The sequence below is a fragment of the Empidonax traillii genome, unplaced genomic scaffold, assembly GCF_003031625.1.
Source record: "Empidonax traillii isolate 1590-97213 ecotype Southwest subspecies unplaced genomic scaffold, ASM303162v1 scaffold170:size2694500, whole genome shotgun sequence".
NCBI lineage: Eukaryota > Metazoa > Chordata > Aves > Passeriformes > Tyrannidae > Empidonax > Empidonax traillii.
Genome location: NW_020955363.1, coordinates 230,560 through 257,802, shown reverse-complemented (window position 1 = coordinate 257,802; position 27,243 = coordinate 230,560). Strand labels below are relative to the sequence as shown.

Genomic DNA, 27,243 nt, shown 5'->3' with positions numbered 1-27,243 from the left:
CACCAAAAGTTCAGTTTTTAGATTGACAGGGCTTTGAAAAGTTATGCACATCTCACTGGTGAAACATTAAGCTGTTGGCATATGCATTGCCTTTGGGTAGTTGCTGTGAATGTCTGGGTACCTTCCTGAGCTCTGTGGGATTTCCCTGATATAATTATAAATTTCACAAAGACATAAGTGAAGAACAGCCAAGGAGAGTCTAATGCACAGCTAAATTTCCAATTGCTCTAATATCAATCTAAGCACCATTGTTTTGCTATGGGTAGTACACTGACCTTCTTTAGGGTGTGCAGTGAGGTAGACATCAGTGAGAATAGTAGATTTGGTAACAAGCAAATTGGTTAGTGCATGTAATGGAGATTTGAGAGAAAGATGTCGTGCAAAGATTTGCCAGTTATCCTCTGGAGTAAAAGGATGAAATACAAAACACACTCATCACAGTGAAACAGCTGAACCCCTAAGTGAGACTGAGGACTTGGTGAAAAAGGCAGAGGTATCTGGCAAAGAAGCCTGAGTCTAGACAGTATTTCAGCCAAAATAAATCTGAGCCACAGAGATGCTAAACCACAGAGATGCTTCTTACTCTTGGAAATTTTCAGTGGTAGATCCAGTCTATCCATTTATCTCATGTGGATATGCTTGCCTTTTAAGGCATCACCTTTCTGGCTTCACAATCCTCACTGGAGGTCTTTTGAGGCCTGTTTCTCCTTAAACTTTTCAGTGTCTCAGCCTAATGTTGGGGCAGATTATTGCCACAAAAATGCTGAGGAGCAACCTAGATCTCCCACCACGGCTGGACTGCAGCCTTTAATCACAGCTGTTAATAGTCACCTGTCTGAAGCTCCCCCCTTTCAAGGCAATTACTGCACAGGTCTTGAATACCAAATGCAATCTCTGCAACATCTTTCTGTTACAACTGAGAAAAAATAATACAGATTTAGTAATAAAGCCACATTCAGTCAGAGGTTGCTCCTTGACATGGCAAATATATTTATATTATATATGCAAAACTGAATCATGGCAGATTGGATCTGCAGGAGGCAAAACAGCTTCATCAAATGAAAGCTTCTCTCCTCAAAAAGAAATAATTGCATCATGATAACAGGTTTCAGTAAGACACTGGGGCCACACACTGTGCTGTCTTGATTTTTGGATAAATAAACCCGTGCCCTGTTGTTTATCAGATGAATAAACCTTTGGGACATGTGACAGTGTACAACTAGAACACGATGATTCAACATTCAGGCATTTTTAATCAACACTCCAAAATTAAAATACTTAATTAATACCTAGCAAACATTATCTAATTGATCCTTACAATGCTCTCAAGTACCAGGCTACTACTCTTTACACTCAGCAGATTCCGACCTGCAGTTAAATAAGCTGTTTGCAGCCACGCAAGGAGTAGATACCGAGGCCATGATCGGCGCTCAGGAGCTTCTGACTCACGGTGCAGTTTCATGTTACAGTGGAACTGTTCTAATAGCACTTCTCTGAGAAGAGAAGGCATCTCCTCATCTCCCCTGGCTTCCTGGTGCCTGCCTTGCACCAAATTTAGCAGTGATGCAACCACACAGCCAAGCCACATGGTGCTCATCACCAAGACACCCTGAACCTCCTGCAGGTGTGTGGGATCTTGCCACTCAGGGAGACTGAACTCACTGTACATCCAGTGTGGATACCTCTGCACCAGCAGGAAGTCCAGCATGTTAGACTGGTTCATGTGGGTGTCACAAGGAATGGGCAGATGTTGCACCCAGCGCCTCACTAGCCTTTAGGACAGCCCCCTTACCTACAAAACGTTCTGTTAGAAAGCATTCATCTCGTGCATAAGGCCAAAAATGCCTGTAGGCTGTCAGGATATCTTTAATCCAAAATTCTTAGTAAAAAGTTTCCTTTTTGCCTTACTGTCTCTAAGATTGTTGAGTTATTACAGAGATGCCACTGTGGTTAACCTTCTGCTGCTATTTGTACTGTTTCACAGTAACAGCAATTATTATTTAACAATAATTTTTGTTTCATGGCAAGAGCAATTATTATTTAACAATAATTTTTGCTCTTGATGAAACATGAGGGGGATTTTTTCTTACTTTTTTCTGAGAAAATATTTGAAGATATATTTTATTCACTACAGAATTAATTTATTTTTCATTTTGTCACAATTTAGTGACATATTTACAGATAGGATTTAGATTTCACTGTAAACAGAGGAACAGTCAATGTTCCAAAATTTAGCTTGTAATTAGAGATTGGTAATTTTATATCTAATAGTAAGGTTGTGATTGGAATCATCCCCACAGTCCAGGTTATTCTTAGCTCTGAGGTCACAGGCACATTCAGTGACTCAACCAAACATCGTAACTCTGAACCACTTGTTTTTCAGTGCCAGTTCTATTACTTGAAATACATTCATTAAATAAGGAGTATGCACACTTGGATGCAAACAAGATTACAACTCCCAAGTTCCTATGCTAGAATTACCCTCCCTACAACTACATAGTTCTAGCTATCAATTGTAATTCTTATCAGGGCTGTAGATTTTCAGACCTTTCTGTGGCTTTTTGGGAGAAATTGCCTCCTCTACACAGTAATTGCTGTGACCAGGCTCAGGCAGAATGGTCCCAGACTGCTGGAAGGACTGATCTCTTATTCCAAGCAGTGGGCACTGCCTGCCTTCCTATCCACAGCGCTGTGTAAACAAAGGGCAAAGCACTGACACCCTGCTGAGACCTTTGATCTCCCAGCTCACAGGAGCCCCTGATCCTGCTAATCTGCAGCTGCTCCTGCTTTCAGCATTCCTCAAATCTTCATGTGCCTGCAAGCCATCTGTATGCCTCCAGCTTTTCAGATAACTGTTCCAGCTCTTTCACATTTGTTCCTCTGCTATTTGTGGCTACTGCTTGTCTCGTCATCCCTCTGTTTTTCCTACTCCATCATACGCCCCATGAGCCTGCGATACCACCTGCCTTTCTTCAATTCTCTTCCCCTACTTTCTTTCTCATAAACCCCAATATATCTGAGCACCTTTGCAGCTTCTCATAACCCCCAAACTTTCTTTCTCCTTCCACTGTCAACATGATTCTCTGCCCAGTTAAGGTCTCACTTTACCCCCTTTCATAAATGTGTCGCTGGCATCCTGTTTTCAGTTCTTCCTACTTTCAGAGTTCGATGTGGGCTCCTGAGTGGACTCCTCTCCCTTTCTGGCTTCAGAAGATACCTAGAAAAATAAATAAATAAATGAATAAATAAAAAGAAAGTTTGTACTTGTGAACTTGAGAAAATTAAAACATTCCTAGTACAGATCACAAATGGCAGAGCATTAAAGTCCACAGGTATACAAGCAACTCAATCCAGCACTTTCTTCAAGGTTAATTTTTTTATGGATATTATTAACTACAAAGTCCTTTTGGAAAAAAAAAATAACATATCACTCCAGTATAGTGTACTTTACAAACACAGTTTAGATAATTAAGATGTTGGTGGCAACAGTCTCTGACCTTTGTTAAGTTCTTGCAAAAAAGCCCTCGATTAACACAATTTATACTGGATTGTAGCAACTCGGTAATTGCACAGAGATTTCTACAACCAGACTTTACATCTGTGAGGAGCAAACAGAAATCTGGAGGACAGAGGGGGAAAGTTCAAGTTATCTGAGCAGTTTAATTGGGCAATTTAAATATTTTATAAACAGTGGACTTAATTTTCAAGTTAACTCTGAACTTCTTGGTTTCATGTTTTGGGATTTTTGGGCAGCTGTAGATTCTTACAGCTGTCCCTGTAGTGTTTAGGGGTCTTTTTTCTTACCCTTAACAGTATCTCTTGTCAAGCTAAACTCCAGCTAAGATTCTGCACCTGTTCTACTTCAAATTAATTGGGCTCATTTTCCCTACTCTTCTGATGCTGAATAACAGGTATTACTCAACCTCATAGCACGACGGTCTTTGGATTGAGCAACAGAGAGAACCAAGGGGAAGGCTTTGCCAGCACACCCAGCTTATGTCACCGGTGAACTGGCCTAAAGGATTTTGAGTGAGGAAGCGGAGTTTGATTTCCAGCTTGTTCACAGGTGATTATCGCTTTAATACAAATTATTTGTGACTTTTCACATCACCTGGTCCTCGAGAGGTAACGTGGCCGAGCTGGATGGAGCCCCGAGCATCCCGACCCACTGCATGACATCCCCGCCCCTGGCAGGGAGACTGAAACTAGACTTTTCCAGGACCCTTCCGAGTCAAACCATTCTGTGATTGTATGATAACACTCAGCTCTTGGAAACTGTGGAACTTTGGATTTTTGGTGTTGTGGGTTTGTTTCTTTTTTGTTCGTTTGTGTGTTTTGTTTGGTTTTTTTTTTTTTCCCCTTCGTGCTGGAAACCTTTCAGTGGTATGAAAACCCGAGACACATTAACAAGACCTGAGTGCTGAAAACTGGCGCTGAACTGGGTCAAAAATAAAAGATGAGTAGGCTCGGGTAAGGACGGGAACACCCTCGCACGCGTGAACAGCGGGGGACGGCGGGGGAGAGGGTAGCGGGCGACAGCGCAGCAGCCACACCGGCTTTGAGGGGAAGGCTCCCCGCGTCTTCCCCCTTCCCTCATCCCCCCCACGGCCAGGGAGGGGGGCGGGGCGTTACCTCCGGCGCGTGCGCGGCGGGGGCCGGCTTCCCGCTCGCGCCCGCTCCGCTTCCGGGGTCGGGGAGGGAGGGAGGGGGGGGTGGAACAAGCGCTCGGCCGGGGCCGGGAGCGGCGCCGGGGGCGCAGGGCGTGGAGGGGAGTCGGAGGGGGAGCGGCGGCGGCAGCAGCAGCAGCAGCAGCAGCAGCAGCGGCGGGAGGGGCGGCGGACATTGCGCGGCGGGGCGGCGGGAGGGCCGCGGTGGGGAGGCGGCGGCGGCGGCAGCGTTGTTCCCCGCCGAGGCCTGGTGCGGCCGCCGCTCGTCGCCGCCGCCGCCGCCGCTGCCGCCGCCCGGCCGATGCGCCCGGAGCCATGGACAAGATCCTGGAGGGGTTGGTGAGCTCGTCGCACCCGCTGCCGCTGAAGCGGGTGATCGTGCGGCGCGTGGTGGAGTCGGCGGAGACGCCGCTGAGCCAGGCGCAGTGCCGCGCCATGTTCGCGCTCGGCACCCGGCTAGTGCTGCAGGGCCCCGACCCCTTCCAGCGCCAGGTGGGCAGGCAGGTGCTGGACGCCTACGGCCGCTTCCACCGCGCCGAGTTCGAGGCGTTCTTCAACCGCGGGCTCGTCCTGGGCCTCCTGCAGCGCGGCTACGGCGAGCTGAGCAACCGCGACCCCGCCATCCTCGACTACATCCAGGCGGGGCTGCGCCTCATCATGAGCTGCCCCTCGGTGCTGGAGCTCTTCGAGCTGCTGCAGGTGGAGGCGCTGCGCCTGGTGTGCGAGCGCCCGGCGCCGCCGCTCTGCGCCCGCCTCTGCCAGCTCCTGGGGGACTTCCCGCAGTGCCTGCCCCGCGGCAGGAAGCTCTCGCTCGCCTTCTGCCAGCAGCTGGTGCGCAGCATCGCGCACTTCCAGAGCCAGGGCACCCGGGAGGCCGAGCTGCGCCTCTACGTGTCGCAGGTGACGCAGGTTAGCGCGCTGCTGCGGAGCGTCTGGAAGGCAGAGCCCGACACGCTGCTGCCCTCCCTGCAGGAGCTCTTCGCCGTCATCTCCGCCGCCGGTGAGCGGGGTGGGGGGTGCGGGGGGGCGGGAGCCGTGCTGGGTGACGTGGGGCGGAGGTTATCCAGCGGGAAGGAGAAGCCCTGGCGAGTGGTCGCTTTGTAGGGCGTCTCTCGTTGGAACCGTTGTTTTGTCGCCCAGGCGCTAAAGTGCGTTTCCCTCTCCCCTCGCAAAAGCTGGAGGGGAAATGGTGATTTATTTAGCTGCAGAGCAGCATGGTGTTTGGAAAAACTCTTGGGTCCGAGCCATGCGCTGCCCAGGTGCTTTTCTTATCTATTAGACTCCCAAGAGTTCTCAGCAAACTTTTGCAGAGCCTTTGGTTCTTAATACCTTGAAGTCACATAAAGAGAAAAAGCCACGGACTTTTTTTTCCCCGAGAGATTTCTTTTAATTTAGTGAGAAAATAGGCATTTTGGCATGCAGGCCCTGACCATGAGGACTCCCAGCTGGCTCCAGTGCGATACAAATCCAGTCTCTCACAGCGATGCTTTGAATGATGTACCAAAACAGAGTTTTGGGTGTCCTGTTAGTATTAAAAGTATCAGTAGCAAAATGCATATAAATATCTCGAGGTTGGGTGCCAAAACCGTGGTGCCCAGTGACAGGTTGAGGAGCAATGGCCATAAACACAAGAAGTTGCACCTCAGCATGAGGAGTAACTTCTTTATATTGAGTGGCAGAGCGCTGGAGCAGGCTGCCCAGGGAGGCCGTGGAGTCTCCCTCGCTGGAGACGTTCCAAACCCACCTGGATGTGTTCCTGTGTAACCTGCTCTGGGTGACCCTGCCTTGGCAGGGAGATTGGGCTGGATTATCTCCAGAGATCCCTTTCAACCCTAACAATTCTGTGAGAAGCTACTCTTCCTCATTGCTTCCTCAAGAGAGATACCTCAAATCTTGGAACTGTTTACCAAATTGGGGGTTATGAAAGAAATATATAAAACCTGGCTATTTTAGGAAGCATTCAGTGCCTGAGTAATGGAAATGTGATTGCAAATAGGCCCTCTCTGACCTCAGAAATCTGTAAAGTACCATATTGGTTTCCATGGGAAAGTGCCTTTACCAGTGGGGTACCTGGGAAACTTAACATCATATTTTGCCATAACTGGTATGGTTAGCAGACAGTTGCTAAGACAGGACATGGGAAATGTCAGCTATGTTAAATCCTTAGGCTTAACATCGAGTATAACTGTATGGTAATTTTTTTTTTTTTTAACAAAAATATAAACCCTACTTCTCAGTTCCATTTAGGGCTGAGGAAGAAGGTAGCAGATTGTCACTTGCTTGCATGTGTATTAAATGAACAGAAGGAGTTTGTAATTCAGTGCTGTCCCTTGTCCTTAATTAATTGAAATGTTTTAATTTTGGTTTGGTTTGTGATGATAGATGTAGGATAGATTAATTCTCACTTTTCAACTGTAGTCAAGTTGTTGGATAGAAGATAAATCATAAATCTTACTTTTTTCCTGTGGGGTTTTCTTTTTAGTTTCTTACATTGTGTCATGTTTGACTGTTACAGATACTTCCTTCGAACCTTCTGTTGCACTGGCAAGTCTTGTGCAGCACATACCACTACAGATGATTACAGTACTCATCAGGAGCCTTACCACAGATCCAAATGTGAAAGATGCAAGTATGACTCAAGCTCTGTGCAGGTAATGCATGTCATTGTAAAGGGAGAGAAGAGTCTCTTTCTTAATCTTTCCTTTTTTTGAAGTTATTTGTCACTTAGGTTCCATTAAAAAAAACCCAGCTAAACAAAAAAAGACATAAAAAGATGAACTTTAAAATGATATTCCAGTTCATGCTGCTTGACATGTAATGTATTTATGATGCCGTGGATATTACTGGCATGGTTTGAGTTGAAGATTGCTACCTTCATTGTTATTCTGCTTCATTCTCATGCTTTACTAGAGTGGATGAAGAAGAGGGTTAAATAGAAAATCTAGGAGGAAGCCATCTGTGTTCCTTTTAGATGATATGTGTAGGTTTCCCACCATACAGAAAATGGCATAAATAGGAAACTTCATGGGCTTTACAGTCAAGTGGATAAACAAGCCTGTATTTTCAGAACATGAACCTTTCTGCTTTTCCAAGAAGCAAGGTGGTCTCATGTGATTGTCTTATCCATCAACTCCTTACTCATCCTCTTCTTTGAAGAGAGGAGACAGAAATTAGTTTTACTGCTTAGTTTTGAGGATTTTTCTGCTTAGATATCTTCCCCATTTTTTAGTGGGATTCACAGAGAACATTACATCTTCACTCAAGCCCTCAGAGGGTTTTTGGTTGTTCTTTGTATGACAGAGGAATAAGAATGAAGTAAAAGCAATTGCATATTGTTTGTGACTAATCTAACCTTGAGTATGCATGATGATTAGAGGCAGTGCTAACAGACTGCAACTCAGATTGCAGTCTTCATATCTTAGTACCTTCAGACGTGAATAATAGTGATGCAGAAAGATGGCAGGGGGAGAAAGATGAAGACCTTGAAGTTCTTTGAATTATTTTTTAAAGCCTGTGGAAATTACTGAGTACTGAGGGGTAGAAGAATGAGTAAAGCAGTTAAAAAGGATGCTGTTAGAATTTTTTATTAAAAAAAACCAACTTCTAAGAAATTACTTTTAACTAAGAGTTTAATGTCTGCAATATTATTTTTTAGTACATCCATTTGTGTGGTGTAATTCCTAAACATTCATGTAATGTAGCACTTTTATATCTAGGTGAAATAGTGAGGGTTTTTTCACACTGAAAACATTCCTGGTATTTACATTAAATTGAGAAGCTATGTTTCAGTTGAAAACATAATGAAAAGAAGCAGCAATAATAGTATAATTTGGGGTAAGACATTGTTTAGGCACTTTAAAAGAATTTACTTGGCTAAAAAATTTTACCAAAGCTGTGTGCCCAGTCTAAAAGTCAGAGCTGGGAAATTCAGAAGGATTTGTGCCTGCTAATAATTTGAGAGTAATATGCTGGAGATTAATTTTCATGTTAGTGTAATTTTAACATTTATATTGTATTACTGCATTAACACAGTGTGATCAGGTAATTTTAGCTTTAGAATGTCTCCCCTGTGTGCCTCTGCTTAGGGAAGTAATGCAGTGCTGAGCTTTGCTTACAATAGGAGCTGTCATTATCCAAGTAGTGCTCTTTTTTTTTAGTACTTGCCATATGGTGGGGGTTTTCCTTCTTGTTTTTGGAGGGGCAGTGTAATCTTACTTGCCCTGTCCGTTCTTTGAAGTAATACTCGATGGAACTTCTTAGATACTCCTTGTTATTTTGTTTGTGGATACTCATGTCAACACCGTATCCAGTTTCTTTTTCTACCTCTGGCAACCCTTTGCAGTGTTTACTCTCCTCTGCCTTAGTGGAGCAGTTGTAAAGAGGTTAATGCAGCTGGAATGTCCGGAGCACCAAATGACCATGCTGTCATCAGGCATGCAGCATTCCCAGGAGGTGCAGAACTCCAGGCACAACAAGGTCTCCTGGTGAGAGGCAGAAGAGCTTTGGTGACTACAAATTAGAGACCTTGTTGCTCACTTCTTAAGTAGAACTTCCATGACACTGCAGAGTCTGTCTGAAGTTGAACACAGAGTAGTAAATAGTTTCCAATGAAAAGGTTAATAGATTGTTGGGGGGGGGGTTAGAGATATCAAAAATGCTGTCCTTATTAGGCATGTACATGGATAACAGACATGCTCATGATTATCTGCCTTTGTATTAAAAATGTGGTCATTGGTTGCAACAGAGCAGGAGCCAAGTAAATGCAATGCAGAGAGAATTTAGTAACTAAAATACATAATTTTTGCCTATCAGATCTGAAATTTGATGCTTTTTGGGACAGTCTCAAGTGTGTCTACAAGTTACTTCTGTTTCCTCTTCTGGCTTGTGTTTCTGCTCCTAAGAGCATTAACTCTTGCTTTAAGAGCAAAAACAGATTTTAAGGATGGGTGTTATGTCTGTATCAATTACAGAAAGAATGAGGCTCCTCTTTACAAGGCTCATCATACTCAATCAACAGCAGTTGTCCTATTGGTAACAATGGTGAATAGTTAAATAGTTACTTATACTAACTAGAGATGACACAGCATGGCCCATCCTGTGTCCAGAGCAATGGCATAGAACTAGAGGAGCCCCAGCTCCCACCCAAAAGCAGTGTTTTTCACTTGGAGTTTGTGAGTCAGTGTGGTTGAAAGTGCACATAATACTGAGATACTCTTTACTTGTGTAAAAACCTAATTAAGAAAACCAAATATATTGTCATTAGGCTTAAATTAGCTGTGCAGGTGTTTTGCCACTGCTGAAAAATATCAAACCTACAAACTGGGGAGGGGAAGATTTGAAGACTTAAGAACTAGGAGTTTTGGGGTCTGTTTTTAAGTTAAGATTCTCTCTTAGCAGGCAAAAGCAGTTTTGGCTTACATTTTTTGATTCTCCATTTTAAAAAGTATATGGAAAGAGTGCTTAGAATAAACATTTGAATTTAACATCTTGAGGAAATGAGAGCTTTGTGTAAATTCAGAGCAGTGGTTATGATGTTGCCATATTTTTTCACAATTTTTTTTTTTTTGCAGTAACATGGAAGAAACTTGGTGAGATCTCTGCTACTTTGTTAAAAAGGCAATTCTAAAGATGCCTTATATTAGAGAAACCTTTGAATGTTATATGTGCAGATAGTACTACACATTTTTCAGATCCTAATTATAAACTCTGTGTAAATTGAGGGTGTTTCTGGTAATACAGCATGTCCAGAATACACGTCTGGTGTTGCTAAAGACCATGATTGTCTTTTTAATTTGGCATCTGAGGACTGAAACCCTGATTTCAGTCTGTTTGGAACTCTTAATCTCCAGAGAGAGACCAGGGGCTGATAGTTTTGCTTCAGATTGATAATGACTAACTGCCCTTTTGTAGTGATAGTGACTGTTTATTAGACTGGTTACTTGCAGCCTGTTCCGTTCCACGCTAGAATTTAGTCTCTTAAAATAATCAGTCTTTATGAGGAACTTTTTCAGAAAAGGTAGTCAAGTAATACAGCTTCAACTTCTTGTTTTCACTGCATTATGGAATAGAATTTTAGTGTTCTGGAGGTTGAGTGGAGCCTTTCAAAGTCATCTGGTCCAGTCCTGCTCGGAGCAGGGCCAGGTTCGAAGTCAGACATTGCTCAGTGCCTTGTCCATCCGAGTTAAGAGCTTTCTGCAAGGGTAGAGGCAGCTCAGCCTCAGTCACTGCTCTCAATATCTGACCACCCTCATGGTAAAAAGTTTTTCCCTCCACTTAATTACTGCTGCCTCATCTGATTTGGAGAAGGAGAGCGTGTAGACAGTTGAAAAAAATCCAAAATATTGCCAAGTAAATCTTAAAGGAACAAAGCCTACATTTCATGTTTTAGCCGGCACTGCCTTGCAGTATTGTCTTAGAACTGCTTCAACTAATCTATTCAAGGATGAGTATAATTTGTCTATTAATGTAGAAGGATAGAATACCTCCATTTTCTGTTGCTGATATCTCACTGTATTTTTTAGGCCCAGGAAGTCCCTTCACTTTTTATTTTTCTTAGCTCTAGTGAAATTCTTACTTTCGAGGCTCATGTGGACCCCAGGCTGCTGATAGCTCTTATAAGATCCTTATAACACCTTCTGCAACGTATTTAAAATTACTAGATGTTACCATTTTGATTGAGAGTATTTGAGTTAGCCTCCAAGAATGTAGTTGTAAGTTAAAGAAGCTTCCTTAATAGTTTGGTTTGGTCTGCTTTGGGGTAAAAGGTGTCAGAGGAAAGGTTCTCAGGTACAGGCACGTTTTTTTTACCTTCAGCAGTAAGTTTTTGCCAGATGTTAGCTTAATGTCTATGCAGTCATGGCTCATATTCTTGAATAACAAGTAACAATACATAATAATTAATTTCATATGCTTATGTATTTGGGGGGATGTGTATTTACTTCTAATGTGTTAAATAGATCATTATTAATTTCAAAGTTAAATGACCTGAGGTATAATTGAAGTTATTTTACTGCTTGTTTAACTTGTGAGTCTCTGTGTAAGTGTGTAATATATATAGTCTTTTTTGTGGAGATTAAAGTTAGTGACATATTGGTATTTTTATTTTTTTTGGTCTTGATTTGTCTTTCAGAATGATTGACTGGTTATCCTGGCCTCTGGCTCAGCATGTGGAAACATGGGTGATTGCACTGCTGAAAGGATTGGCTGCAGTCCAGAAATTTACCATCCTCATTGATGTCACTCTGCTTAAGATCGAATTGGTATGTTGGAAAAGTGCATTCAAAACTGAAGGAGAGGGAAAGGAATTTGTAACAGCTACGCAATTGCTTCACATCTTCGGTATTGCAAGATAACATCTTCTTATTCTGCAAATATCACGTAAATGTATCTGTGGCTTTCAGTTGCCTGAAATGATTGTCTGTTTCAAATGGTTGTGTATTTGCAGATCTGCTTACATGTTCACTGAAATTTTACTTTACGGATTTACTGAAATAAATGTGTGATTTTTTTTTTTTTAGGTCTTTAATCGACTTTGGTTTCCTCTAGTGAGGCCTGGTGCCCTTGCTGTCCTTTCGCACATGTTACTTAGTTTTCAGCATTCTCCAGAAGCTTTTCATTTGGTAAGTTACTAAATAAATGGGTTTCAGTCCTTTGAAATGTCACTCGTGGGTTTTCCAAAGTGTAACAAAAAGAGTAATAGAATTGGTGCACGTGGGTTTTGTCTTTGTTGAAGGTGCTAGAATCAGGTTCCTGTGGTCACAGAGCACTAGACTTTTTAGCTTCCATATTCGCCCCATTCATAACTGGAAGCAAGCATTGTTCTTCCTTGTACCTACATATTTCTGGCACTAGTATTTGGGCACCACAGTTTGTGTGCTGCTGGTAATCCATTTTATGTGGTATGAAAATCCATTTTATGGAATAGCTGATAAAGTTGGGCTGCAAGTAGATTTTTCAAGCACAATGTCTGGGGAAAAGAGATAACCAGTTATCTTCTCTAAGTAGCCTAGTCACTCTCAAAAGGTTCCTGAGACCAGGAAATACTTGACCTCAAGAAAGCTGTGCTATCTGTGTTTCAGTGCACATGTAGAAAAACGGAAGGAGACTATTTTTAATGGCCCCTCTTCAAAATGCAGTTCGCTAGTTAAGGCCAGAGATAGAGGGTATCACAGTGACTGTATTAATACAGCAAGATGATCCCATACTCAGTTTTCAGGTTAAACTTTAAGTGAAATATGTCTGAGATTTAATAGTAACAGCCTGGCACACTGCTGTCTGCAAGGCTCTGAAGGGATATCAAACCCTTTGTTTAATTTCACAGTAATTGCCTTATGGCTCTTACACTGCTTTTTAATGATAGGTGTCTGCAGTTTCTCTCTCCTCCCTCCACCACCCTAATTTTGGCCTAGGATAAAAATCTGAGTCACAAATGAAGAAGCCAAGTAGCCTTGAGTATGCTCAAATCATATAAATATTTCGTATACTGACTGTGTTACTTTTCTTCTTTGTTCCTGAGAGAGACAAAACACGAAGAAAAATGTAAAATATGAAAGAGCTTATTCTAGAAATAGGAATTTGATTTAACAAAGAAAATTTCTACTGTAGGCTGCGTGCAGTACTGCATAAACATCTCTCTTCAGAATTTCTTGACTGTTCTTGCTGCATTTTAAACCATCTTCAGTATCATTTTTTGAGCTACTGCTATCATTTAGTATTCTGTAGTATTTTCCTCCGCCTAAACTACTTGTTTTCTTTTTTATAAGAAATAGTCTGACTGTAAAATGGTTGAATACACATTTGATAAATATAATTTATTTGGCAGTGCATCTGAAATAAAATTTTACCCCTCTTTATACTTGAGCATCATTAGCATAAATTAGTTGGATTTTTTAAACTGAAAGAGGGAGTGTTTGCATTGCAACTTTCACTGTTGACTCTGTAGTACATTGAACTCTTCCTCTTGGTGTTTGTCTTTTAAGAAGTGGATATTTTCCTTACCTGAAAAGAGTAGGGTTTGTTTCTCAGAGATGTAAAAGTATTTCTTATACTCAGAGGAAAAACAGTATTTGGAAAAGTGGCAAATTAGTATTTTGCACCTGTCCCCTTTCACTTTGGTGTTTTGAAGTATGTTAATTCTTGTAATTGGTATACTTTCTTAAAATTACAATATTCTTATAATTTCTGTTCTGTATTTCATGTCTTTACCTTATAAATTGTTAAGTAGTAATTAGTGATGAGTAATTATTCCGTCAACTTCTTTCAAAGTTAATCAATTTTGATCACTTGGAAACTGGCAAAGGTGTCTGAAATATTTTGGTTCACAGTGAGAAGTTCCTACTCATTGGGAACTGCTTAGAAATAAATTAATTAAGTAAATGAAGACTATATAAAATAAGTCTTATGGACTTAAGAATAAAGAGCTGTGCTGAAGAAGGGGAAGGAGATGGAGTAAACACTTCTGATTTATACCCAATTTAAAATAGTAATGAATCAGAACTAATGCACAAATAGATGACCACAGCTGTGATAAACTTTTTGAGTTGATAGTAGATCAGGTGGTTTACATTAGGTGGTTTGTGGAGCTGAGCTCCCTCGCTAGGTGGAGCTGTGAACCGGTTTCCCTATTGCAAGCTGGAATAGCAGGAATATATTCATTGCCTTTTGATCCCAAGCATTAGATTCTGTTGAAGGAAAATTGGGAGGTTTGCTTTAAAAACCGTATCTGTGAAATTAGAACAGGATACTAAACTGCTAATGGTGGCACACAAGCAAAACGTTGGCAGTTAATATCCTTAAAAAGATGAATACTTTGGACACTTGACCACTTAAAATCTTAGCGTGCACCTTTTAAGTTCATAAAGTTCCAAAACTTGCTATGGGAGCTAAAGAGAGCATTGAATAATTAATTGTGCTGCTTGAAAATTGTCATGGGTAAAGAATAATGCACATTTTTCAAGTCATTGTTTCTCAACCACTTCTTATTTAATAACAAAGGGTGCCCTGTCATTTGGCATATATAAAACAATGAAGTTGTTTGTAGAAAGAAAGAAAAATAGGAGAATGCAAATAACACCTTTCTATTTGTTTCTTTGTTTCCCCGTTCAGATTGTCCCACACGTGGTCAGTTTGGTTCACTCCTTCAAAAGGGATGGCTTGCCTTCCAGTAGAGCCTTTCTGTTGCAGTTGTCTGAGTTGATACACTGTATGATGTATCATTATTCAGGATTTCCAGAGCTCTATGAACCCATTCTGGAAGCTATTAAGGTACGTTAGTAATGTTGAGAGGGTGGAATGTTTTTGCTTTGTTTTTCCAAGTACGAAACTATAATTCCACTTATCTAAATTCTTTAGCACTTCCACCGGGAGACAAGAGCCAACCATATAATCTCATGTCAATTCTTATTGTGCTTGTAATATGGTAGAAAAATTTGCCTGAGTGTCTGTGATAGGATTATAGCAGACTTTAAAAAAAACCTGACATGAGATCCTTTATTCAGAGTACAAACTAATTTCTAAAGCCTTATATAACAACCAATACACTTTTGTGAAGTTTATTCTAGGCATTTCATTTCAACCCAAGCTAGAATCTGTAGCTTCAAATATAAGTTAAGAGCACTGATGAGAAGAAGTACTTGGGATGGTGGTGACCTTGGGCTAGCTCCCAAACATCATTGTTATTGCAGTGGATATTGCAGGCCTCTGTGGGTAAGGGATGCTGGCCTATACTGTTTCAAAAAAAATTAAAAAGAAGTCCAAACCCAACACTCCTAAACAAATAAAATTGAAAAGAAATAAAAAATAAAACCCACCAAAACCAAACCCAACAATCAAAACCCACAAAGATCACTTGAGTATTAATACCTTATTTTACATCACTGATATTGCAGTTAAATGTTTTGACACTTAAAAGCCCTTATCAGTTTAACTCCAAATGCCCCTTATTTCCTGCAATTTGAGAGTTGAGTAAAGAAAGCTTAGAAGGAGAGGGTTTGGGGCAGGGAGGGGGAGTGGGTGATGTATCTCTTAGGCTATCAGGGATAGCAAGGCCTTAAAGGAGAGTGGGGGACCAAGGGAAGATAGAATACTGCTGAATGGCAGGAGGTATTATAAAATCAAATACAAAAACCTAAGTAGTGTGTTAAATGTTTCTCTTGTAGGATATGCCCAAACCCACTGAAGAGAAGATTAAGATGATTCTCAGTCAGAGTGCTTGGACTTCTCAATCCAGTTCTTTGCCATCTTGTTTATCTAGACTTTCTGGAAAATCTGAAACTGGGAAGACAGGTCTAATAAATTTAGGAAATACTTGCTACATGAACAGTGTTATTCAGGCACTTTTTATGGCTACAGAGTAAGTTGTTCTTAACAGCTCTACATTGCAAATTAAGTCTTGCAGTTATTGCATTCTTAATTTTCACAGAATAGTAACATGTCCCAGGGTCTCTCAGCTTGCTAGAACTGAGTGGGTTTCTTTGCACTCAGCTTTGTAATAGTTCAGCTCTGTGAAATTGCAATTTTAGCCATTACAAATCCTGATCCTTCTGTCGAGTGTCAAAAGACAAGTCCTTTTTTCCTCAGTGTCCTTGCTCTCTTCAGTATTGTAAAAGTTTATGGTGATGTTTTTGTGATAATCTGGAAGGTATTGAAAAAATGTTGTCTGTCTATAGTCCATTCTTACTCGTTTAAATGTTTAAAGGAATAGGTGTTCTGCAGTCTTAGTTCTTACTGGACAGTAGTTTTGCATCTGGACTAGAGCAGAGTCCAGGTATTAAAGGGAAGTATTACTTATTTTGTGGTCTTTGAATTTAAAATAGTTATCTGAGCTGGAATGATAACTGCATTGTTAGAAATCTAGCAAGGATACTAATGCCTCTCCCTTTCATTTTAGTTTCAGAAGACATGTTTTATCTCTGAATCTAAATGGCTGTAATTCACTAATGAGAAAATTACAGCATCTTTTTGCATTTTTGGCCCATACACAGGTACGTCAGTTTATTTCATCTACTGTTTTTAAGCCTCCATCTGTATACCAAAATGGTAATGAACATGATGCCATGGGAGTCCTCTTGAGTATATTAAATATAAATATTATAGGTTTCTATGGGAATGAGTCTGTCTCCAAATGTTCAGATGGTGTGGATAGACTTAGAGAGGTGTATTTCATAAGTGGCATTTTGTTGTTTTTATAAGTGGGCAGAAACACCTTTTCTTTGAGAAGCCAAAATGAGAAAATCCAAGTAAGACCTGATGTGATATACAAGCTGACTTTATGTAACTTTCTAGGACAAACTGACTTCCTGCAGTGATTTTTACACCAAATTTTATTGTAGTTAGAATTCTAAAGTGAACTTTATTACATGCTCAGAACATTCTATTAATACTAGAAAGACATAAGACGCTTCTGTTCACTTTGAATAATAGAAATGAACTTAAGAAGGGAGTGAGGCTGGATCGGTTTAAAAATAAATTAGTACTTATGAAATACTGGTGTTCTGAAGAAAGAAAACAGGTTTTTTTAACTCATCAGCAAGAACAGGTTATTATACATAATAATCTGGTTTACACTCACTACACGTTTCATATTTGCCTGCAGGATCAATTGTTTTTATCTTTGTACTAGAGGTGATTGCTGCAAAATTAATGGCTCTCCCTTTGTATAATTAAGTTACTTAAATGTTTGTGTATCATGTGTTTCATTCAGTTGCTCTAGAATAATGTAGTCCAAAGTTCAGTGGTCAGTATTAAAATAATATAACCAATTTTTCAAGTTCTTATGTGACCTTGCCTGTGCTTCTCTTACATGAACAGAGGGAGGCATATGCTCCTAGGATTTTCTTTGAAGCTTCCAGGCCACCATGGTTCACCCCTCGATCCCAGCAGGATTGCTCTGAATACCTCAGATTCCTGCTAGACAGGTATGGGTATTGTGCCATTAATGGGAATGAATTTACAGTCTTACCACACGGTATTGAACTCTTAGGAGCAGTTGTGTAACAGTTCCACTGCTTGAGTGGGGATCAGGAATTTGCAGCCTCATTCCTGTCTTTCTTTGGTTTTCTGTATGGTCCATGAACTGCTTTTCTTCATGGACTTAATCTGTGGTAAAGTGTGGATGCCATCTAGTATCCACATAATTGAAAACAGGTTATAGTGGTAACAATGTCCCACTTTTACAAATGTTAACATGGGTATTATGTTTAGAGTCGTGGTCCTGTTGTAAAATTTCTGTGGCTGCTGAAAGCAGTTTAATTGTGCTCCCAGAATTTCATGTTGGTGGAGACAACTCTATTTCATACAGGCCCCAGAAGTCACAGAGATGTATATGCATTTATAACCAGTTAATAAGCAAGCAAATAACTTGTGGCAGAGATAAAACAAAAATACCTAAATTTATTAGTAGCCCTCTTTATTTTTGGCTTGCTGAGATGTAGCTTAAGCATTACTGCTTTATGACAGATTACACTTCTGAAGAAGTTTATCTCAATAGTGAAATAGTGTTCTCTTTATTTTTTTTTCCCCTCCATTTTGGGTTTCTTTTTTGGTTTGTTTTTTCTTGCTGTAGTTTCTTAACTTTCCTGGCTTCAGAATGTTGACCTTTTCTTTGGAAATAGTCTGGCAGAAGATAAATAGCTGCTTATTCTCTTACAAAATCTGACATACAGAACCAGTCAACTGGAGAGCTGATTTATTAAGATAATGTAATGGTAAATAATAAAACATTGTTAGGTTTTTTTAATACTTACCAGTTCTTTCAATATATCCATTGTGTTCTGTTATATATAATAAGACCCACACTAAATGCATTTTGTGCCTCTCATACTCTCGTATAGCACAGGCCTCTGTGGTTCAACTTGCTTGTATAAAAAATAACCAACAGCTTTTTCCTTATAAGACACTTCTAGCCACTTAGCCATCTGTAATTTTTAGCAAAGCTGGGAAAAAAAGTGAAATAGTGCAACAATATTTGTTTGGAAAATAGCCCAGTTACTTACATTTATTTTTCTTTGTGTTCAGACTGCATGAAGAAGAGAAAACTTTGAAAGCATTGTCTTCAGCAAAGCGTTCTGAAAGTATAATGAATGAAGAGTCCCAGGCACAAGAAGCTGTCCAAAAAACACAAGTATTTGCTGAAGCACCTTGTATGGGAAGTGAAGAAAGAACTCTGATAGAGAAGATGTTTGGAGGAAAATTGAAGACTACCATATGCTGTTTGAACTGCAAGAGTATGTCTCAAAAGGAAGAGGCTTTCACAGATCTCTCTCTGGCTTTCTGTCCTCCAACTTCCTTGGAGAATGGCCCAAAATGTATGGAACATTCTGAAGTGAAAGATGACTACATGGTGCAAACTAATACTTTGGCAACCAGTCCTGCTGCAGAAACACCTCTCAATAATTTGGATGTAAATAGTGGATGTGACACGATAATGAATGAAGGAACCATAGAAGATTTTTCTACTGAGCCGAACTCTGAGAACACCACAATTTCTGAACTCAAGCAAGTTCAGACTAATAGGGATATGTCTCAGACTCTAGTAGGTAAAAGCACCCTGTCGGTTACAGACTTACTCAATTATTTTCTGGCACCTGAGATCCTTAGTGGAGACAATAAGTATTATTGTGAAAAGTGTGCCTCTCTACAGAATGCTGAGAAAACTATGCAAATCATTGAGGAACCTGAATACCTCATTCTCACTCTTTTGAGATTTTCATATGATCCAAAGTGTCATATAAGGCGTAAAATCTTGGACAATGTGTCTCTACCACTTGTTTTGGAACTGCCAGTCAAAAGCCTAACATCCCCTCTAGCAGTAGTTCCAGGAGGTTGGTCTGTTGGTGTGGAGATTTCTGATACTGGAGAAAATCTTGCTAAAAAACTGAAGCCCTCAGGTGCTGATGAAGTGACCTGCACACAACTGGTGCCCTACGTGCTAAGTTCTGTGGTAGTGCACTCTGGTGTATCCTCTGAAAGCGGACATTACTATTCCTATGCTAGAAATGTTTCTGGGTCAGGGCCTTCAGGGCTCTGCCACCAGTCTACAGCTCTTTCTTTAGTTTCTCCTCAGGATAAGTTGTTGACAGAGGAGAGTCCTTGTACTGTCGTAGAAAATGAGCTGGACACTGAGATGTCAAGAGAATGGTTTCTGTTCAATGACAGCAGAGTGACATTTACCTCATTTCAGTCAGTCCAGAAAATCACCAGTAGATTTCCGAAGGACACTGCTTATGTTCTGTTCTACAAAAAGCAAAATAGCACCTGTGGCTTCAGCAGCAATCCGGCAAATGGACTCTGGGTAAATGGAGACCCTCCTCTACAAAAGGACCTCATGGATGCAATTACAAAAGATAACAAACTGTACTTGCAGGTAAGATGGAAATTTTGTGTGAGGGGTGGTGGTCTTAAGCCTCACAACAGGCAGTCTAAAGGAATCAACAAGTTAGATTTTAAGTGTTCTGGTATATTAACCTTATAGATCACCAGCCTGGCTTCCATCATGATGTTGCTGAACAGGTTTCATGGTAAGATTATCACTATTAGATGGGAAGTGTCAAGGAGAACAGCATAAACTCATTTCAGTTTAAATTTTTAGTGGAGATGGTCCTATAGGTCACTCATTCTATACAGGAGAGGCTTCAAATGGTTCAAACTTTCATTGCCTTTATACTTATAAAAATTCTAAGTGGTGTTCTTAATAGTGCATTTTCATTTGTAATGAAGTTTTACTTACACAACCGTGCCTACCCAAATTCTGAAACAACTGAATGAATGCTGGTGACTAGATTGCGTTTTCCCTTTGCTGCCTATTCTTTATCTCTCTGTGGGACCAACACTGCCAACTGTGCGTTGCCTGTGATCCCACAACTTCCCCTAACTGTAGTCTCCTTTTTGTTTGCTGGTATTTTGCAAACGTGAACAAGAGAACTAAGAGTTAAAATTTTAACTCTGCTGCCATTTGCAAACCGTGTGGTTAAAGCATTTGTGCCCTGACTGTCTTTGTTCATGTGCCACATCTCCGCTCGACTTTCTCTTGGCCTCTGTAGCAGCAATCTCTGATTGTGAAATCACAGCGTAGTTTGGATTGGAAGGGACCTTTAAAGATCATCTAGTCCAACCCCCCTGCTAGGAGTAAAGATGGTCTTCAACTAGACCAGATTACTCAAAACCCCATCGTGCCTGGCCTTGAATGTTTCCCAGGATGAGTCATCTACCAGCTCTCTGAACAACCTGTTCTAGTGCTTCACCACCCTCACTGTAAAGAATGTATTCCTCACATCTAGTCTAACTGCCCTCTTTTTTTCTTTTGGTTCAAAGTTCCTAACTAGTAATTTACTGCTAAGTTAAGAATCTACTTTTCTCTCCCTGAGAAAGCCCTTTTTTTTTTTTTTTTTTTTTTTTTTTTTTTTTTTTTTTTTTTTTTTTTTTTTTTTTTTTTTTTTTTTTTTTTTTTTTTTTTTTTAAGAAAACAAGTTTAAAAAATTCTCTACCTTACTACTTTTGTTTTGCTGTTACATATGAGTTCACCACATGATAAACTAAGATGTTTTCACTTTAAATAACTAAACATGTAATGTGGGTAGCCCCCACTCCATTTAAAACAAATTAAAAAACTCATTCTGGGAACAGGTGGGAAGTAAGGGGGGATGCTCTTTTTTATTCTCAATCCAGAGAACTGTATTGACTATCAAGTTTTATTTACCTGATTTAATGTTTGTTGACATTAATATAATCATGCTGAAAACATGCAACATTTGGGGTTTTTTTAGAAACAAGATTATTGTTTGTAAAAATTTTGGTGCTGTGTGCTATATTAGAACAATTTATTGTAGGTTGTAGGTTAATATTAATTAAGTCAATATATGCCTCAAGAGATGAAAGAAAAATGCTCATTTATCACAAAGTGCTGAGCAGGAATAATGCATGGAAGATCTCTAATTGCCAAATAATTCACTTTTAGCATTGAATACACGAATAGTGTGTGGTTTCTAAATACTAATACTTGCCAAAAAACTTTATTAGTTTGATTTGATCACTGCTCCATATTTCTCATGTGTGTGTGTGCATATAAAGAGATACCTTCCATCCATTATGGAAGCCCTTTGTGCACTTAGCAATGAAGCTGAGATCGCAGCTGAGGTTTATTCTATTCTCAGTGCATTATGGTTGCTTCTGAAGAGCATTTCTAAGTGGTTGACACAAGCTGTGCTTGCAGCTCAGTCGGACTCTGTACCAAACATGATGAGTGTCTCCAGAGCTGTGGGATTCAACCCTTGCACATAAGTCAGTAACTGCATGAAGGCCATAAAAATAAATTGTGTTTCTGCCTAAACCTGGTAAAAAAAAATGTTAGCTGTAATACTGTAGTTTTCTTTTTTCTATAATTTAAGATTTTTATTTAATATAGCTGCAAACCTATTGTTGATGCTTATGTTCTTTTATAGTTTGGTTTGTTAGGGAAAGCTAAACTACTGGAGTTTAAGAGGCATAAAGTTGCCAGAAAACAGTTCTCTGGAGGGATGAAAGTGAAGGAGGCAGGATGGAAAACTGCATTTTTTTGTTTGGTGTAGTGCTACATTAAAACTAATATTTTTCTGAAATATTTTATCAAAAACAAAAATAAAAATCAGCCTAGGTACAGTGTAGTGAGTTTCTCGCTGTTTACTTTTGAGAAGAAATTTTGTTCTAAGCTAAACAGCTTGGCATTAGTTTGTTTTTTTTTCCAGCTTAACAGACTATTTATACAAGATCTGCTATTTTAAACAAAATGTTTGGTTGATTTCTGATACTGGAAGTGAGTTCTTCATATTTCCTTGTTATTCCCTGTAAATTTACTTAGTTTTTGATATGTCATATAGTTAACCAGGTACCTACAAATCCACATATGGCTGGAGATAGCATAATACTACCTTTGAGGAATATTGCCAATGTAGACAGTATCCTCCAAATATCTTAGATAATTTTGGAAATGAGTGTGCATTTCAGTCTGTAGTAGTGTCATATAGTTTCAAACTTAGGCTGTATTTTTTGAAGAGGGCAAAGTAATTTAAACCCACAAGGACTATTTTTAGCATCTGTACATGGATGAGACGTAAGTTTAGTGCTTTCCTGGTGGGACAATACAGTCAATCTTCCAGGTTCTTGGCTCTGTTCCTTTCTTTCACCAGGAGGTGGTGAAGAAAAGGAACAATCCAAGGTGACCTGTATAATTACTAAAATCCTGTTTAAAGTTTGCTGCCGTTGCCTTGGGGAGGTGTGTAGTGATGAGGTGTCATGTGAAGGAGGATGTTGGTGCGAGCCTTAAGTGCCTCAATACTATCAGTTTGTTTTCTAAAGGAGTAAAGCTTGTACAGGTCCACTGTCTTTTTCCCGTGAGTCTTTCAGAGCCTGACACTTGCCTTCTCTCCTTCATTTTTTGAAGCTGTTGGCTGATTTGAGAATGGGTACTAAAGAGAAAAAAATGCTGTGAGGTTTATTAAATTGGTTGGCCAGAGACAAAATAGGGTATGATATCTCTAATGAGGGAGAAGCCTGTGCTTTTCCCCTTCTTAGATGTCTTAAGCCTCAGGAGCATTTAGCTAAAAAAGCAACTGTCAGGAGGCAGAGCTTTCTTGTTCCTTCCACTTGTGCAGGTATGTTTTCCAGTAGCTGACTGATTTTTATGAAGTGCTTGAGAGTTGGAAAGACCTACTAATGTTATAACAGTTAGTGTAGCAATAATACTTGAAAGCTAAAAAGCTGCAACAAATAGAAACTAGATAGCTTGTCCATCTCCTTGCCTTTTGTCTGAGTAGGTTGTTAGTCTATGCAGTTGATTGAGTGAAATAAAAAAAGTCTTTTAAATAATTAACATTGATTTAATGGTTTTTATCTTCCAGTTTTGCAAGAACAAGGCCATTTTAAAATTGCAAGGATGAAAACTCATGTGAAATGGATCAAAAACTCATGCTTTGTTAACTTCTGCAGTCAAATTTTTTACTAACATCCCATGTCGCTATAGAACACGATTTTAGCATAAACTTGAATGGATTTAATTATGTTTCATTTACAATTACTGATGTTTAAGGAAACTGTTCATCTTGGATTGGCTGTGAAAGTTCAACTTGAAGTTCAGCAAAGCTGTTCACACTTAGGAGTCCTGGAGTTAATGACATTGCTTTAAAAGCTGTTTCAAAATTTACTAGAAATAAGCTGCTTCAAGGGCTCAATTGGTCGGGAGGGGGTTCTGTTTTTTGAATTGTCCTTATTCTTCCCTTTCAGGAGCAAGAGCTTAGTGCTCGAACACAAGCACTTCAAGCTGCCTCAGCCTCGTGCTCTTTCCGACCCAATGGATTCGATGACAACGACCCCCCTGGAAGTTGTGGGCCCACAGGTGGAGGAGGGGGTGGGTTCAGTACCATTGGTAGATTAGTCTTTTGACTACGAAGACAACCTGGAATACACTGGTTCTGAAGCAGCCCAGTACTGCTGAGGGCAAATAAAATATTGAACTTTGTCAGATATTGTACCAATTTTTGAGACTTGATCTTCGTTGAAAAGCAGATGTTGGTGGGTTTTTTTTGGTTATGTTTTATTTGAAACAAATAAGCGCATAATGGAGAAAAACTACCTCTTAAAAATTCAGTTGCTTTCATAGTAAGATATGCTTGCCCAAAAGAGAGAAAATTAAGATTTTTAAAGTAGTTGCTAATGACATTGCATTAAACTGAACAAATGCACTTACATCAGTTTCTCTTGTCCTCATCCACTGAATGAAGAAAGTTCATTTTTTACTCTGATGGTATTGCTTTATGTGGAAACTCATTTTCACATGGGCTAAACTGCGTCATGTAGTCTCTCCCCCCCAGCTTTATGGATTTTCAGAGATGATGCAATTTATAATGAAGGCAATAACTTTAATGTGACATGATACAGTACTTTCCAGGTTAAAAATTATTCAGTCTATTTCCAGTGTAAATGAAAAGAAGATAAAATAATTTATACATATTTGCTAAGTTGTTATCCAAAAAAGTGCATGTTGTGTAGGAACAATGTTTTTTAAATAGAAACTGTTGACTTTGTAGCATTTTTAATTGTTTTGAAGATTTTAAAATTATTTCAGGGAATATATCTGCTGTGTTGGAAAGGAAGAGATTCTGTATGTGCCTTGCAGTACTGTAACTTAAAACAAACTTTCTGAGGCTGCAGAAAATGAGAAAAGTGTGTTACTAGTCAATTATTTTTTGTCAGTATTAGAAATCAAGACATATATAGAAAGCTTTTAAGTTTTCAGAAGTAAAAATCTGCTAGTTGGAAATGCATTAAGTGTTGCCCTTTATTTTTTGATTTTAAAAAAAATTATATACCTAGTGATCTCTAACTTTCATGGCCTGCACTGCTAAGAAAAAACTGGTCATAAATACAAAGCAGTGTTTGTGAAGTCGCAGAAAGGCTGCCTGTATTGATCTTTGCTGAGGAGCTGTGCTTCTAAGAGTCCTTTGAAGTCTTGCCTTCAGGTTTTGCTTGTAGTGAGAAGTTTCTGGTGAGTTCAGGATTTTTTTTTTTTTTTCTATCTGCAGAAGCCCCAAAATGATTCTGCCTATGGAGCAGTGTTTGCTTGCTCATTAGACCAGCAGAGATGGAGGATCCACCCTTTTAAGTCTTGGCAGAAATAACAACTTTGTTTTTTATGTGCAATGAGGATAACAGAAGCAAAGGAGTTATACTGTCAAACCTGGTGATTAATTCTTAACTTGAATAATCTTAGAGTGAAGTGTAAATTTCTTTAAAGTATTTTTACAAACTTCTGCACTGTTTTGCTGTGGTTTTTATATTCTACTAGGTGAGAAGGTATGTCCTTAAAAAGCATGCAGACCTGGCAGGTTTTAGCTTAACTATACAAAAATAAATTTCTTAGAAAATGCTTTAAAAAGCATAAAATAAGTTGGGAAACTGAAATCTTGTTTGTATGATTCTAAAAATATGGAGTTTAGTCTGAAAGGTAACTTAGCTTGCAAGCTATTTTTATATTATCACTAAAACGATGCTATTTACTCTACTGTAGGTTCATATGTTACTGCTCAACAAAGCCAGAGCAGCTCGCTTTGATTTTTTTAATACTTTCCAAGCTTTGTTGTGACAGTTTGTGATACCTTGGCTTTGACCTACGCTTTTTGTTGCTATCTCAGTTGTAGGTCTCTGAACCAGGGGTTCATCTGTGGAAATGTAGAATGTTTTGAGTCCAGCATGAGGAACGTTTTCATTTCGTTGTACTTGGACGAGGTTTTCTTGAAAGCTTACTTTGCCTTGAAATTCTTTCAGTCTGAGAGGCTTTTTTATTGCCTTTTAGGCTCCTCTGCCAGTTAACTCTGGTTTTAAAATGTTTTATATGACAGGTTAATTTGACTTTCCTCTCCCAGATTGTGAGGACACACTAAAAAGCTGTCTATTGTTTGCATTACAATGGGAGTATTTTGTCTCTCTTTCAATTTACTGTTCATTTTAAAACACTATGAAGTAGAAGCAGGGGCAAGTGGTTTTACTCTATATGAAATCATGATTTTGTAAAGGTCAGTTTTGTTTTTATGTTCTCACAGTAAAAATATAAATTATGTAGCCTACCTAAAAATAACATGCAGAATGAGTTTGTATACCTGTTGTACTATATTTATTTCATGAGCTCTTAGAAGGCTTTCTACACCCTTGTTTGCCTGTCCTAAATTAGGTGTTAAATATGGAAAATTTATATGAGAGTAATGTCAATCAGGTTGGATCTGTTTAGGTACAAAATGATGGGTGTCTCAAACTGAAAACAACTTCTTTCTTTCCCCTTGTTGACTTTTGTTGATGGAGTTACTTGGGGTTTTACAAGTAGATTCTAAAACTCAGAATACCTACTTGCAAGTCTGTTTGCTGACCTGACAGCCGTCGTACTGGCTGATTAGTCAGACCTAACTTGGAAGGTTTCAATAAACTTGGTGGAAGTGGAGAAGTATTTCATGCTCTGGAATGTACACCTTTTTTCGTTGTTGACAGTAATGGTGTTGCATGCCTCTATCTTCTGGACATAATATGAGAGAACTATGTACATATGGTACTTTGATTTCTGTTGCCTGTGAATGAATGCTGGATGGTTTGTTTATTGACCTTTTTGGCTCCATTCCTAATTTGTTTTCTAAATTGAATCCGTAGAAAGATATGAAATACATAAGACTGTTTCTGAAGCTTAGGGGGTTTTTTGTTGTTTCCTGTCATGAAAAGTACTTGTTTGTACCAAACTTAAGGGTGGTATGTCTTTTAAAATCATATTTCCTTTTAACAAGACAAATTGTGATTTGGTCTTTGTTTTAATGGTCACTGGAGTTGTATTGACTTTCTTCTGTGCAGTTCATTTTGTACAGTTTTTTCATGTGGAGCATTACAGTGGATTGCTGTGCATGTCACCTCTGTAGCAAGTGATGACAATAACTACAAGCCCATTTTTCCAGGATGAGGAGAGAAGGCTTCTTTGGATAGCTAAACAAATCACACCTTCTGACTAGCTTTTTTCCCTCCTGTGTTTTTTTCCCTTGTTCTCTTCTCTGGAAGTTGAATATTTTATCTTCTG

The 27,243-nt window shown here is 39.5% G+C and overlaps 1 protein-coding gene and 1 long non-coding RNA gene across 2 annotated transcripts in view; one reads left to right on the top strand and one right to left on the bottom strand.

Moving 5' to 3' along the window:
* The window catches only part of LOC114058401, a 13,682-nt gene extending 9,601 nt beyond the window's left edge, over positions 1 to 4,081 (bottom strand). The window contains exons 1-2 of the long non-coding RNA XR_003571439.1: positions 3,498 to 4,081; positions 3,044 to 3,217 (exon numbers count right to left, since the gene is read on the bottom strand). This is a non-coding gene — a long non-coding RNA (uncharacterized LOC114058401). The remainder of the gene's footprint in view (positions 1 to 3,043; positions 3,218 to 3,497) is intronic.
* Positions 4,082 to 4,931: 850 nt separating this feature from the next.
* Positions 4,932 to 26,860, top strand: USP38 (ubiquitin specific peptidase 38). The gene is made up of 10 exons (XM_027885669.1): positions 4,932 to 5,667; positions 7,183 to 7,318; positions 11,797 to 11,926; positions 12,185 to 12,286; positions 14,772 to 14,930; positions 15,824 to 16,017; positions 16,555 to 16,648; positions 17,475 to 17,581; positions 18,681 to 20,028; positions 23,919 to 26,860. Exons 1-10 carry the CDS (start codon positions 4,983 to 4,985, stop codon positions 24,075 to 24,077), a joined length of 3,114 nt encoding a protein of 1,037 aa, XP_027741470.1. The 5' UTR covers positions 4,932 to 4,982; the 3' UTR covers positions 24,078 to 26,860.
* The last annotated feature ends 383 nt before the right edge of the window (positions 26,861 to 27,243 follow it).

Bases quoted from the DNA above. Each gene is read 5' to 3' on its own strand.
- USP38 (XM_027885669.1), top strand. From the start codon at position 4,983: ATGGACAAGATCCTGGAGGGGTTGGTGAGCTCGTCGCACCCGCTGCCG. The intron at 5,668-7,182 runs GTGAGCGGGGTG...TGACTGTTACAG, and splicing joins CGCCGTCATCTCCGCCGCCG to ATACTTCCTTCGAACCTTCT. The intron at 17,582-18,680 runs GTATGGGTATTG...CTTTGTGTTCAG, and splicing joins CTCAGATTCCTGCTAGACAG to ACTGCATGAAGAAGAGAAAA.